At 46.3% G+C, this 13,527-nt stretch overlaps 1 protein-coding gene across 15 annotated transcripts in view; it reads left to right on the top strand.

Moving 5' to 3' along the window:
• Nucleotides 1–10,949, top strand: part of LOC127034642 (zinc finger protein 14 homolog) — a 36,813-nt gene extending 25,864 nt beyond the window's left edge. For 12 of the 15 annotated variants that reach the window (XM_050923691.1, XM_050923700.1, XM_050923701.1 and 9 more), the window contains 4 exons: nt 1,930–2,043; nt 3,271–3,771; nt 5,048–5,161; nt 5,518–10,949. In XM_050923691.1, the coding sequence (XP_050779648.1) occupies nt 1,930–2,043; nt 3,271–3,771; nt 5,048–5,161; nt 5,518–6,113 (1,325 nt within the window). In that variant the 3' untranslated portion in view covers nt 6,114–10,949. The remainder of the gene's footprint in view (nt 1–1,929; nt 2,044–3,270; nt 3,772–5,047; nt 5,162–5,517) is intronic. The other 3 variants (XR_007769448.1, XM_050923695.1, XM_050923696.1) reach the window with 3 other exon arrangements.
• Nucleotides 10,950–13,527: the final 2,578 nt, after the last annotated feature.

Genomic DNA, 13,527 nt, shown 5'->3' on the forward strand with positions numbered 1-13,527 from the left:
GCAGGGAGGCTTAGATAGGGGGTGAGGTCCCAGGACGGAGTAGTCGGGACAAGGAGCAGGGGGGTTGGGGGTTCGGGGGGGGCAGTCACCCAGCCCTCTGCCCTGAGCCCTGCCCCCCCAACACCCTCCAGGCCCCTGCCCTTAGCCCTGTACGACCCGGCCCTCTGTTGACTCCTTCACCCCTGCCCCCATGACCCCAGCCCTGACTCTGGCACCCCCTCACATACCCAGCCCCCCTACCCTGACACCTGCACCCCCTCACATGCCCCCAGCTCCCTGCCCTGACTCTTGCACCCCCCCACATCCCATGCACCCCGCACATCCCAACCCCACCCTGAGCACCAAATGGGAGCTCCTGCACCCCTACTCACATTCCCACCTGCACCCCTCACACCAAATGGGAGCTGCCCAGGTAAGTGCCCCCACACCCAAACCTCCTGACCCAACCCTGAGCCCTCTCCTTCATTCTAGCTCCTGGCCAGACCCTTCACCCCTAGCCCTGTGCTCGGTCCACTCTCACCCTCAGTTCAGTGCAGAGAGAGGAAGAGAATGGACCAGAACCAGGGAGAAGGTAGGTACCCACTATGTGGGCAGGGCCGGGACCCCAGACCGGCAGCAGGCTGAGCAGGTCCTTCAGCCAGGATCCCGGCTGGAGGATGGAACCCCTGAGCGGCAGTGGGCTGAGCCACTCAGCCCACTGCTGGTCTGGGGTCCCAGCCACCAGCCCCACACAGCCTGCTGCCAGTCTGGGGTTCTGGCTGCCAGACCCTTTCCAGCTGGGGTCCTGGCCGCAGGCCCCGCTCAGCCCACTGCCGGCCTAGGTGAACGGAACCCCAGACCAGCAGCAGCCTGCGCGGGCCGGTGGCATAAGATCAGCATTTTAATTTAATTTTAAATGAAGCTTCTTAAATATTTGAAAACCTTGTTTATTTTACAATAGAACGCTAGTTTAGTTATATAATATATAGACTTATAGAGAGAGACCTTCTAAAAAACGTTACAATGTATTACCGGCACACAAGACCTTAAATTAGAGTGAATAAATGAAGACTTGGCATAGCACTTCTGAAAGGTTGCCGACCCCTGGTATATCCTTTGACATGGTCCCACGTGCCATTCTCATAGGGAAACTAGGGAAATGAGGTCTAGATGAAATTATTATAAAATGAGCATACAAAACTGGTTGAAGGATCATAATCTGCAGCAAAGGTGATTTAGGTTAGATATTAGGAAAAAACTCAAGGGTAGTTATGCTCTGGAATAGGATTCCAAGGCAGGCTGTGGAATCCCCATCATTGGAAGTTTTTAAGAACAGCTTAAACAAATACCTATCAGGGACGGGTTCTAGATGTACTTGGTCTTACCTCATTGCATGGGCTGGATTAAATGACCTCTTGAAGTCCCTCCTATCCCCACATTTCTGCAGCTCTGTCACTCTATAACCATCTCCATACACTGGGGGATTTTCATACTCCTTTCCATTACACCTGACTCGCTATATTCCCTAACTCCTCAGCATGTGCTCTCCTGATATCCAACACCCTGACATACCACATGCGGTGATATCCCCTCTCCTTCCTAGTCCTTACTGTGCTGAGCCCTGTTTCCCTGACTGTCTCATTATCCTTGGGTCTCTCTATTGGTTGGAAGCAGTTCCAAGGTGACTACCCCTTGGCTTTCTGTGATGTGGAGTTACTTTCCCTGGGTTTTAGGAACCCCTTTGAGCAGGAGTGTCTGGTCGTGTGTGTGCCAGCGGAGCGGTTATTCCCCTTATAGGCAGAGTGTCTGGCACCTTAGAGCACCTGGAGAGCTAGCCACAGAATTTTGGTGTTTTAAAATGAGCAGTGGTTTTAAAAAAAAGGGCCATGTTCTTTGTGGTAAGTGTCCCATGAATTCACCTGATCTCTTTTGATTCTTTCCTCTGAGCAGGGTTACCAGTTTCCAAGCCTGAGGTGATGTCCCAGCTGGAACGAGGGGAAGAGCTGTGGGTCTCAGATCTCCAGGGCTCTGAGGAAAAAGAGATCCTGAGAGGAACCTGTCCCGGTGAGGAGTCATCAGAGGAACCCAGATACTGTCTGTGCCTGAAGAAAACAGCTGGGATTCCCTATCAAGCCCTTGAGAGCAGTTTGAGTTCTGGATTGTCCCCCAGCAGGTGTCCTCAGGGCAGATATCACTCATGGCTTCCTTCCCATCCTGAGCAATTTGTGGCAATAGCTCCCTTCCTAACCTCCCTTCATCCTGAGCGATGGGATGGGATGTGGAGACAGAGTTGATCCCCTCCTCTCTCCCTTGTGGGGAATAGCTTGGGGGAATTAATTTCCTGATATTTCCTTCAACTCTCCAGCACCTACTCTGGTTTCCTCTCCTCTTTTAGTTCAGGTTCTCTTCCTGCACGCTCTAGAGTATCCCCTTTACCCTTCCATGGGCTCAGGGCATAACCTGGTTAATTTAAATCGTCTCCCCCCACCCCCTAAGCATAATCTTCTTCAGGTTTGCGGGGTCTTTTACTAGTGAAAGAGCCCTGCACAGTAATATCCTTAACTTCTGTTTATTAACAGTTACCTAAGCAGAACACACACACTAAGCATTCAATGCTCACCACTCCCCATAATCAGACACACTTTTCTTGGTGGCCAGCCAGGATCAGGTTGTCTGCGGCTCCACCAGCTTCTCCATGATGGAGTTGGCAGGATGTTGAGGTCTGGCAGCTCTGATCTTGGGCTGTACCCTGGAGTCAGTGTCCAAGAAATTCCTTTTGGACTCCAGTTATTATAGTGAAACTTGAGTCCTGCTTAGCTGTACTGTCACCAGCCATTGTAAATGAAAGTCGTACAAAGCAGTATTTTTCACCCATCCCAGCCCATAATGAAACCACTCTTTACCCAATCAAACCCCACCACTTGAGCTTATTTAAATCTTGCAAAGTTAGTGGTGCATCAGGCAAAAACGATCAAAGAACCAGACCGAGACCAGACAGATAAACAATAGAGAAGCAGGGACCATGAAGGCAAAACAATAAAGAAGTATAGATTTCACAACCACATCTGTTAGGTGATTCCTTGCCAGACAGAATGCTGTCAAAGTTTTCTTTATCTGGTGATGGTGCTATTATGACAGGAACCTCCTTAATAGCCAGATATTGCACTGTTCTGATATAATTTAAAGGGACTGTGAGGATGTGACATCCTGCTTTTTACCTTATGGCTGCTGCTGTCCTAATATGGCTGCAGAAAAAGGCCTCAGACCTTACAGTTTCTCTCTGTGTCTCAGGAGATGGCGGGATGGTGAGTGAGAACGGGGAGCACAATCCACAGCAGGAAGATGCTGAGCATGTGGAACCACACTGGGAAGTATCACAAAGAACGAAGGGGGACATGTCCAGCAGTCATGAGAGGCAGCAGGGACACCAGCCAGCGGAGAAAATGGGCAAATCCATCAATTGTGAGGAAGATCACAAGGACCTCCAGGAAACCACAGTGCAGCAGAGAATCCTCATGGGAGAGAGGAAACACACATGCCCTGAGTGCGGGAGAAACTTCAGTAAACGCTCACACCTTATTCATCATGAGCGAATCCACACAGGAGAGAGACCCTATGAATGCTGTGAGTGTGGGAAAAACTTCACTCGGCGCTCAGACCTTATTAGACACCAGAAAACCCACACAGACGAGAGCCCCTATGAATGTTGTGAGTGCGGGAAAGCCTTCATTTACTGCTCAGACCTGAGGAGACACCAGAGGATCCATACAGGACAGAGACCCTATGAATGCTGTGAGTGTGGGAAAAGCTTCCATCGGGGTCACACCTTATTTATCATAAGAGAATCCACCAGGGTGATAAACACCATAAAATCCTTGTCTAGGGCTTGCAAAACATAAAATTTTCTTTAATATTAATGGTAATTCCCACATGTGGCCTGTAAGGCTGTTAGTGCCATTTATTTCATTGTGATCTCAGCTCCCCCAGGTGAGTTGTGCGGTTTTGTTTTTTGCAGCTAGTCCCTCTTCTTTGATACCTGGAAGGAGACTGGAACATACTGTTAAACATTCTCTTTTGTAAGCACCTGGAGGATAAAAGCTGTATAAGAATAGTCAATATGGATTTGTCCAGAACAAATCATACCAAACCAACCTGATTTCCTACTTTGACAGGGAGATTGGCCTAGGGTATTAAAGAGAAGCAGCAGTTTTTCTGTATCTTCATTTTAGTACATCCTTTGACACAGTCCCACATGCCCTTCTCATAGGGAAATGGGGTCTAGCTGAAATTATTATAAAGTGAGCACACAAAACTGGTTGAAAGATCATACTCAATCTTAATCTGCAGCAGGGGCAATTTAGGTTAGATATTAGGGGAAACCTTGTAAGTGGAAGGGTAGTTAAGCTCCAGAATACACTTCCAAAGGAGGCTGTGGAATCCCCATCATTGGAAGATTTTAAGAACAGTTTAGACAAATACCTCTTGGGGATTTCCCAGGTGGTTCTGTGCATGGTTCTGTGCATGGGCTGCATAAATGATCTTCCAGTCCTACATTTCTGTGATTCTATCATTCTGTAATTTTCTCCATACACTGGGGGATTTTCATACTTTTTTCCATTACATCTGACTCACTATATTCCCTAACTCCTCAGCATGTGCTCTCCTGATGTCCAACATCCCTGACATACCACATGCGGTCATATCCCGTCTCCTTCCTAGTCCTTACTGTGCTGAGCCCCACCAACCCATTTTCCTGACTGTCTCATTATCCTTGAGTCTCTTTTGGTAGGAATCAGTTCCAAGGTGATTTCCCCTTGGCTTTCTGTGATGTGGAGTTACTTTCCCTGGGTTTTAGGAATCCCTTTGAGCAGGGTTTTCTGGTCGTGTGTGTGCCAGCAGAGCTGTTATTCCCCTTATAGGCATAGTGTCTGGCACCTTGGAGCACCTGGAGAGTTAGCCACAGAATTTTGGTGCTTTAAAATGAGCAGTGATTAAAAAAGGGTCATGTTCTTTGTGACAAATGTCCCATGAATTCACCTGATCTCCTTTGATTCTTTCCTCTGAGCAGGGTTACCAGTTTCCAAGCCTGAGGTGATGTCCCAGCTGGAACGAGGAGAAGAGCTGTGGGTCTCAGATCTCCAGGGTTCTGAGGAAAGAGAGATCCTGAGAGGAACCTTCCCAGGTGAGGAGTCATTAGTCCAACAACTCAAATACTGTCTGTGCCTGAACAAAACAGCTGGAATTCCCTACCAAGCCCTTGAGAGCAGTTTGAGTTCTGGATTGTCCCCCAGCAGGTGTCCGCTTCTCGGAGCAGATATCGCTCATGGCTTCCTTCCCATCCTAAGTGACTCCAGGCCAAAGCTCCCTTCAGCTTTGGGATGGGATGTGGAGACAGAGTTGATCCCCTCCTCTCTCCCTTACGGGGAAGAATTTGGGAAAATTCATTTCCTGATATTTTCTCCCATCTCTTCAGCACTTACCCTTGGTTTCCTCTTCCCATATTCATTCCTGCTTCTGAGGTTTCTCTCTGTGTCGCAGGAGATGGTGGGATGGTGAGTGAGAACAGGGAGCACAATCCACAGCAGGAGGATGCTGAGCATGTGGAACCGCACTGGGAAGTATCACAAAGAACGAAGGGGGACGTGTCCAGGAGTCATGAGGAGAGGCAGCAGGGAAACCAGCCAGCAGAGAAAATGGGCAAATCCATCAATTGTGAGGAAAAACACAAGGACCTCCAAGAAACCACAGCGCAGCAGAGAATCCTCATGGGAGAGAAGAAACACATATGCCCTGAGTGTGGGAAAAACTTCAGAAGTCGCTCACACCTTATTAACCATGAGCGAATCCACACAGGAGAGAGACCCTATGAATGCTGTGAGTGTGGGAAAAACTTCATTCGACGCTCACACCTTATTAGACACCAGAGGATCCACACCGGTGAGCGACCCTATGAATGTTGTGAGTGTGGGAAAACCTTCCTTTACCGCTCAGACCTTGGGAGACATCAGAGGATCCACACAGGACAGAGACCTTATGAATGCTGTGAGTGCGGGAAAAGCTTCCATCAGGGGTCACACCTTATTTATCATAAGAGAATCCACCAGGGAGATAAACACCATAAAATCCTTGTCTAGGGCTGGCAAAACATACATTTGTTTCTTTAATATTTTTGCTAATTCCCACACGTGGCTTTTAAGCCTGTGAGTGCCATTTACATGATTGTGGTCTCAGCTCCCCCATGTGAGTTGTCCGGTTCTGCTTTTTGCAGCTAGCCCTTCTTTGGGGGGAATCCCCAAAGCCCTGTTCTGCCATCTGCTTTGGTCTATGAGTCGTGGGAGTGTGAGTCCCTCTTACTAGGAATATGCGTCAGCCCCAGGTGGGGAGACACGAATGTCCTCAGTTAGCTGCATTGTGGTAAAATCTAACTGGGCTTTCTCTCCATTAGCATTTTTTGCAGTTAGCCAGCTTGAGTGAACTATCCAGATGGAAAATCACAACTCTGTTTTCTGCGCTGACATGACCCAAGTACAATAGTCTGGGCAGGTAGCACTTTTCCCTCGACCTGTCCTAACCTCCTCCACTTTTCCTAGTCTAGACAAACCATTATCATGATGCTAAAAACTTTTTTAAATAACACAGCTCAATAATAATGAGACAGCACTGAGTGTGAAGCAGGTTTCAGTGGATCAGAGGAGAATGCAATGGGAAGATCTGTGGTTCTCATTCTGAGTTATCAGATGTAACCTGCTCTAGAATCTCATTCCATCTGAAACTGAAAATATCTTACACCTCTGTGAGCAGGGTTAGATTTCCAACTAGGCAGTCGGAAGGTTGCCAAGTATTTGATTTTCTAGCCTTTGGGCTATTTTCAGCTGTCAATTGCCAGGGTTTTTTTAGCAGTTGGAAGTTGCAAGATTTTGAGTTCTTTTGCTACACTGCTTCCACTGGCCACACTGCTCAGGAGGGAGGGAGCCTCCTGATCTGTCCCATCCCTTGCCAAGATGCCCCACACACCACTTGTCTCAGTTCATGGTCCCTCTCCTTAGGTGACATTTGCAGCATGTGTAGAATTCTTATCCGAGGGAGGCAGAATTTTTTTTCTGCAAAAATATGCTGCAGTTCTGTCTTTTGTCCACCAGAGGCCACTGTGGTGCCAGAACAGCTTGAGCTGGCTGAGGCTGACTGCTCCAGCAGGCAGCTGCAAACAGCTGGCAGGCCAGTGGCAGGGGCATTTCTTCCTCAAGTGAAAAGTTGCAGCAGCCTTCTTGGAGGCAGAGCAGGCCACACAGGACTGCTGGGCTGGGGAGGTCACAGGGTCACATGGGGAGGCAGGGGGGCCACTGATGATGCTGTGCCTAGGAGCACAAGATGTAAATCCAGCCCTGATTTTCCTCTCTTTCCTGAAGGCTGTTTGGTTACACAACTGGACATTAGTATTCTGTGGCAGAATGTAGTTCAGATTTATTGGGGACTTTGAGTCAAATAACCAGTTGCTTCAATAGTCCTTTCTTCCTTTATTTTTCCTTTTCCTCCACCCCTCCATGATGACATGGGGAAAGTTCAAACGCAGCTCAGTCAGCTGGAGAGAATATTCCCAGTTCTGGGATACGCTACTAAGGAAACAGGAGTGGTTTTAAATCTCCAGTGGTTAACAACAGCACACCCCAAACTCTGCAACTATCTGAAGTAACTAGGTATAATCACAGTGTTGGTCAATTATTTAAATCATTATTATCTCTGATAACACAGGGAGAGAGTGCCACAGTAAGTGATTTGGAACTAGGCAAAATGCCCATGTATTTGGTTCCCAACACAGTTGTGACCCAGCTCCTACAGGAAGTTACTCCTGAAGATATCTCTGAGCTAATCCTAATATTTGGGAAATACTGCTTTTAGCTATGCAGATGTGGGGGAAATAGAACTGGTGTTTTTTGTTGAATTCACCCTTTGTAATACTGCAAATGTGTGTAAAATAAATTCAGTGTTCAGTGTGAGACAGCTGAAGGAAAAATAACTCTTTTTGAACAGAACCCAACCTCTTGTACCATCCAATGAGTCTCATCAGGGCTATATCTGATTGCTGATTTAGACCTGTTCCATCAGATTAAAGAAGTAACCTGGGCATGTTTGAGGAAGTCATTACTCGCTAGCACAGCTGACATTCTGGGTGAGCTGGTAAAGGATTCTTCTCCAAAGAAACGTAAATATGTCCTCCTCAAGACGAAGGATTTGGCAAGAACTCAGAAACCACAGGCACCTAACTGCTGGTTTTCAGCACAGAGATGAAAGCTATGGTGAGCTATGGTCTAAGCAGAAATGTGTTTCGAACACAACTCCTTAGTTCTGTGACATTGATTAGAGTCCCAACAGGTGCTAGTTTGATTGAGAACAATTGTCCTTTACCATTTGAATCCAGAGTTTCATGAGGCAAAGAAAAAGAGTTGATGCCTTCAGAGGACATTCCTTCCTCAGAAGGATCCCAATCTGGCTGCCTTGTTGGACAATAAGCACTTTCCTTCTGTGCAAGTGATGGTAATCCATGAGGAAATGAGTGGGTCAAGCTCCAAGTTCAGACTGTAGGATCTATGAATGTTGAATCCTGATTCTGTGCTTTGATCTCTTGGTTTTGGTCTTGTGTTTTGTGCCTTTGCATCACGTCTCCATCTCCTGTTACTTTGAAAGATTAAAAAGTGTGAAAATAGAATAGAAGGTTTTTCTCATGTTGCAAACCTTGTTGCCACGTAGTGTGAGACCCCTTCCACCAACGCTTATGGCAGAAGAGCCATAGGTAAACTAACTTCCAGAAACGGAAGGCACCTATATAAAAATACTGCTCAGGCATGCAGGAGTGAAATCAGGAAGGCCAAATCACACTTGGAGTTACAGCTAGCAAGAGATGTTAAGAGTAACAAGAAGAAAGTCAAGGAAAGTGGGGGCCCCTTACTGAGTGAGGGAGGCAGCCTAGTGACAGAGGATGTGGAAAAAGCTAATGTACTCAGTGCTTTTTTGGCCTCTGTCTTCTTGAACAAGGTCAGCTCCCAGACTGCTGCACTGGGCAGCACAGCATGGGTGGGAGGTGACCAGCCCTCTGTGCAGAAGGAAGTGGTTCGAGACTATTTAGAAAAGCTGAATGAGCACAAATCCATGGGGCCGGATGCGCTGCATCCGAGGGTGCTAAAGGAGTTGGTGGATGTGATTGCAGAGCTGTTGGCCATTATCTTTGAAAACTCATGGTGATCAGGAGAGGTCCTGGATGACTGGAAAAAAGTTAATATAGTGCCCATCTTTAAAAAAAGAGAAGAATGAGGATCTAGGGAACTACAGGCCAGTCAGCCTCACCTGTGTCCCTGGAAAAATCATGGAGCAGGTTCTCAAGGAATCAATTGTGAAGCACTTGCAGGAGAGGAAAGTGATCAGAAACGGTCAGCATGGATTCACCAAGGGCAAGTCATGCCTGACTAACCTAATTGCCTTCTATGAGGAGATAACCGGCTCTGTGGATGAGGGAAAGCAGTGGATGTGTTATTCCTTGACTTTAGCAAAGCTTTTCATATGGTCTCCCACAGTATTCTTGCCAGCAAGTTAAAGAAGTATGGGCTGGATGAATGGACTATAAGGTGGACAGAAAGCTGGCTAGATCGTCGGGCTCACCAGGTAGTGATCAATGGCTCCATGTCTAGTTGGCAGCCAGTATCAAGCGGAGTGCCCCAAGGGTCAGTTCTGAGGCTGGTTTTGTTCGATATTGTTAATGATCTGGAGGATGGCATTGACTGCACTCTCAGCAAGTTTGCAGATAACACTAAACTGGGAGGAGTGGTAGATACGCTGGAGGGTAAGGACAAGATACAGAGGGACCTAGACAAATTGCAAGATTTGGCCAAAAGAAATCTGATGAGGTTCAACAAGGACAAGTGTAGAGTCCTGCGCTTGGGACGGAAGAATTCCATGCACTACTACAGACTAGGGAGTGAGGGGCTAGGCAGCAGTTCTGCAGAAAAGGACCTAGGGGTTACAGTGGACAAGAAGCTGGATATGAGTCAACAGTGTGCCCTTGTTGCCAAGAAGGCTAGCGGCATTTTGGGCTGTATAAGTTGAGACAAATTACAGCAGATCGAGGGACATGATCATCCCCCTCTGTTCGACATTGATGAGGCCTCATCTGGAGTACTGTCTCCAGTTTTGGGCCCTACACTACAAGAAGGATGTGGAAAAAGTGGAAAGAGTCCAGCGGAGGGCAACAAAAATGATTAAGGGGCAGGAGCACATGACTTATGAGGAGAGGCTGAGGGAACTGGGATTGTTTAGTCTGTAGAAGAGAAGAATGAGGGGAGATTTGATAGCTGCTTTCAACTACCTGAAAGGGGGTCAAAGGAGGATGGATCTAGACCGTTCTCAGTGGTAGCAGATGACAGAACACGGAATAATGGTCTCAAGTTGTAGTGGGGGAGGTCTTCTTTGGATATTAGGAAAAACTTTTTCACTAGGAGGGTGGTGAAGCACTGCAGTGGGTTCCCTAGGGAGGTGGTGGAATCTCCTTCCTTAGAGGTTTTTAAGGTCAGGCTTGACAATGCCTTGGCTGGGATGATTTAATTGGGGATTGGTCCTGTTTTGAGCAGGGGGTTGGATTAGATACCTCTTGAGGTCCCTTCCAATCCTGATATTCTATGATTCTATGTGAGTGTAAACCACAACTTTACAGAAGGGTTCATTTGGTGGAAATGAGTGTTAAATTGAATTAAAGGAAAGTAACAAAAAAGATTTTTATTACCTGTGAGAATGAAATTAAACATGAGGTTAATTATTAATGAACAAGACTAATTATGTGATGACTTTCAGCTTTCCAGTATAATTCTGATTTATGTTTTCTTTTTATTGGTAATATAGGAAATGGTGGCTAATCCTTAAAGGCTTGTTTGATGTATTTTACTCCCTTCTGACTAAGGAATTCTGAAATAAAACTTTACTCCAAATGTTGCAGTGATGGAATATGTGAGAGAAATGAGGTATCTGAGAATACGGGTCAGTATGGACATGAATTATTTCCAAATGGAATTTATTCTGTTAAGAGGAAAACTACTCAAGAAGACGAGTTGTGTATCCTTTTACTGGTTAGACTGTAAAGGTCACTTAGTTCCTCACTTCCCTTGTTAGCAAAGGAAAGACAAGACTTGTGATGAGATATCCATATTTATTTATAAGAAAGATGATGGATGCATTTTTTTGCTAAAAACTTCTGCAACCAATTTTTTTTTTATGGGAATCCCAGACCCCTTTTCGAAGGCCACCCATTAAAGCCTGGCCATTGTCTCCTTAGGCCAGGCTATGGAGACCTCCTCAAAACTGGCCTTGCTTTTCTTTCATTTTTATCTTTGGGATCCATGCATCCACTGAATGTGGTTTTCAAGAACAGCTATTTTAAGAAAACTGCTGGATTAAGGGAGAATTATCCAAAACGATGTTAGCTCAAAGTGTGCCTCATTCCAAGTGGATTGGGTCATGATGTCGGTATCCAAGGCATACTTCACCCCGAGATCTCACCATAAAATGGAGTAAGCTGGAATATTCAGCCATAAAGACCAAGGCTGAAGTCTTTCACCTTTCAGGTCAACAAGTTGTCTAAGAAAGATTGATCTCCTCTGGGGAAGGAAGTCATGTCATCAATGACAGGCTCTGTCAGCCTTTTCCGTCTCCCTATGTCTGAGAAAACCTGCTGGTGTGGAGTGCTGGGCCAGCTGCCCAATCACCTTGTTTCTCAACTGCAGTTACTGCCTCAACTATATGTGAGTTCAAACACTGAGAGAGCTGGAGAGTTCCAACCCCTTGTCATTTTAGTGTTCCTTTTTCTGCTTTTTATCCTTCATTTTTATTAACAGGGAGATGTCCTGGCTTTTCTGTTACATTAGGGCAGTGGTTCTCAACCAGGGGTGTACACACCCTGGGGTACGCAGAGATCTCCAGGGGGTACATCAACTCATCTAGAGATTTGCCTAGTTCTACCTCAGGCTACAGAAAAAGCACCAGCGAAGTCAGTACAAACTAAAATTTCAGACAGAGGCAACTTGTTTATACTGCTCTACATGCTATACACTGAAATGTAAATACAATATTTATATTCCAATTGGTTTAGTTTATAATTCTATGGTAAAAATGAGAAAGCAGGTTATTTTTCAGCAATAGTGTGCTGGGACGTTGGTATTTTTGTCTGATTTTGTAAGCCAGTAGTTTTTAAGTGAGGTGAATCTCAGGGGTACACAAGACAAATCAGACTCCTGAGAGGAGTACAGTGGCCTGGGAAGGTTGAGAGCCCCTGGATTAGGATGTGGCTCAATGTGTAATCCACACAGGGAAGGCACGAGATAGAATAGTTCTCCAAATCCAAATAGCCCTTCAACTCTGCCCTCTGAAATGGTTGAACGTGCACTCCTCGTTCTGCAAAAGTCTGAGGAAACTAAACTCAGCTGTAAACTATTCAGTCAGAGCTGTTAAACCTCTGCTTATTGAAGTCTCAGTAGAGTCTGGATCTCAGTTGGAGGGGGAGGCAGAAGGGTTTAGCCAATAGGGAAATGGAAGGAGGCTTTAATTGACCGTGAGGTTGTAGCTTAAACATGAGCGATCATGTGGTTTCAGCATTCAGTTGCCTCAGTGTGAAGTTCTCTGATTGGGGCTTACAATTAAATGAACAGCTGCCTCTCTGAATTATTAGGATTTATAAGGGTTGATTTGGATTTCTTCATCAAGTAGTTGAAAGTACCTACGAGAGGGGATGCCATTTTAGATTTGGTGTTGGTGAGCAGTGAGGACCTCGTAGAAGAAATGGTGGTAGGGGACAACCTTGGTTCGAGTGATCATGAGCTGATTCAGTTCAAACTAGATGGAAGGATAAACAAATGTAGATCCGGGATTAGGGTTTTCGACTTCTCGAGGGCTAATTTTAAAGAGTTAAGGAAATTAGTTAGGGAAGTGGATTGGACGGAGGAATTAGTGGATTTAAATGCGGAGGAGGCCTGGAATTACTTTAAGTCGCAGCTGCGGAGACTGTCGGAAGCCTGCATCCCAAGAAAGGGGAAAAAAACCATGGGCAGGAGTTGTAGGCCAAACTGGATGAGCAAGCAACTCAGAGAGGGGATTAGACAAAAGCAGAAAGCTTACAGGGAGTGGAAGAAAGGCAGGATCAGTAAGGAAAGCTACCTTGGTGAGGTCAGAACATGTAGGGATAAAGTGAGGAAGGCTAAAAGCCACATTGAACTGGACCTTGCAAAGGGAATCAAAACCAATAGTAAAAGGTTCTACAGCCACATAAATAAGAAGAAAACAAAGAGAGAAGAAGTGGGGCCGCTATACACTGAGGATGGAATGGAGGTTCTTCTTCGAGTGATTGCTCACATCCATTCCAGTTAGGTGTGCGCGCCGTGCGTGCACGTTCGTCGGAAACTTTTTACCCTAGCAACTCCAGTGGGCCGGCAGGTCGCCCCCTGGAGTGGCGCCACCATGGCGCTCGATATATACCCCTGCCGGCCCACCCGCTCCTCAGTTCCTTCTTACCGCCGT

The sequence above is a fragment of the Gopherus flavomarginatus genome, chromosome 15, assembly GCF_025201925.1.
Source record: "Gopherus flavomarginatus isolate rGopFla2 chromosome 15, rGopFla2.mat.asm, whole genome shotgun sequence".
NCBI classification, from domain to species: Eukaryota; Metazoa; Chordata; order Testudines; family Testudinidae; genus Gopherus; species Gopherus flavomarginatus.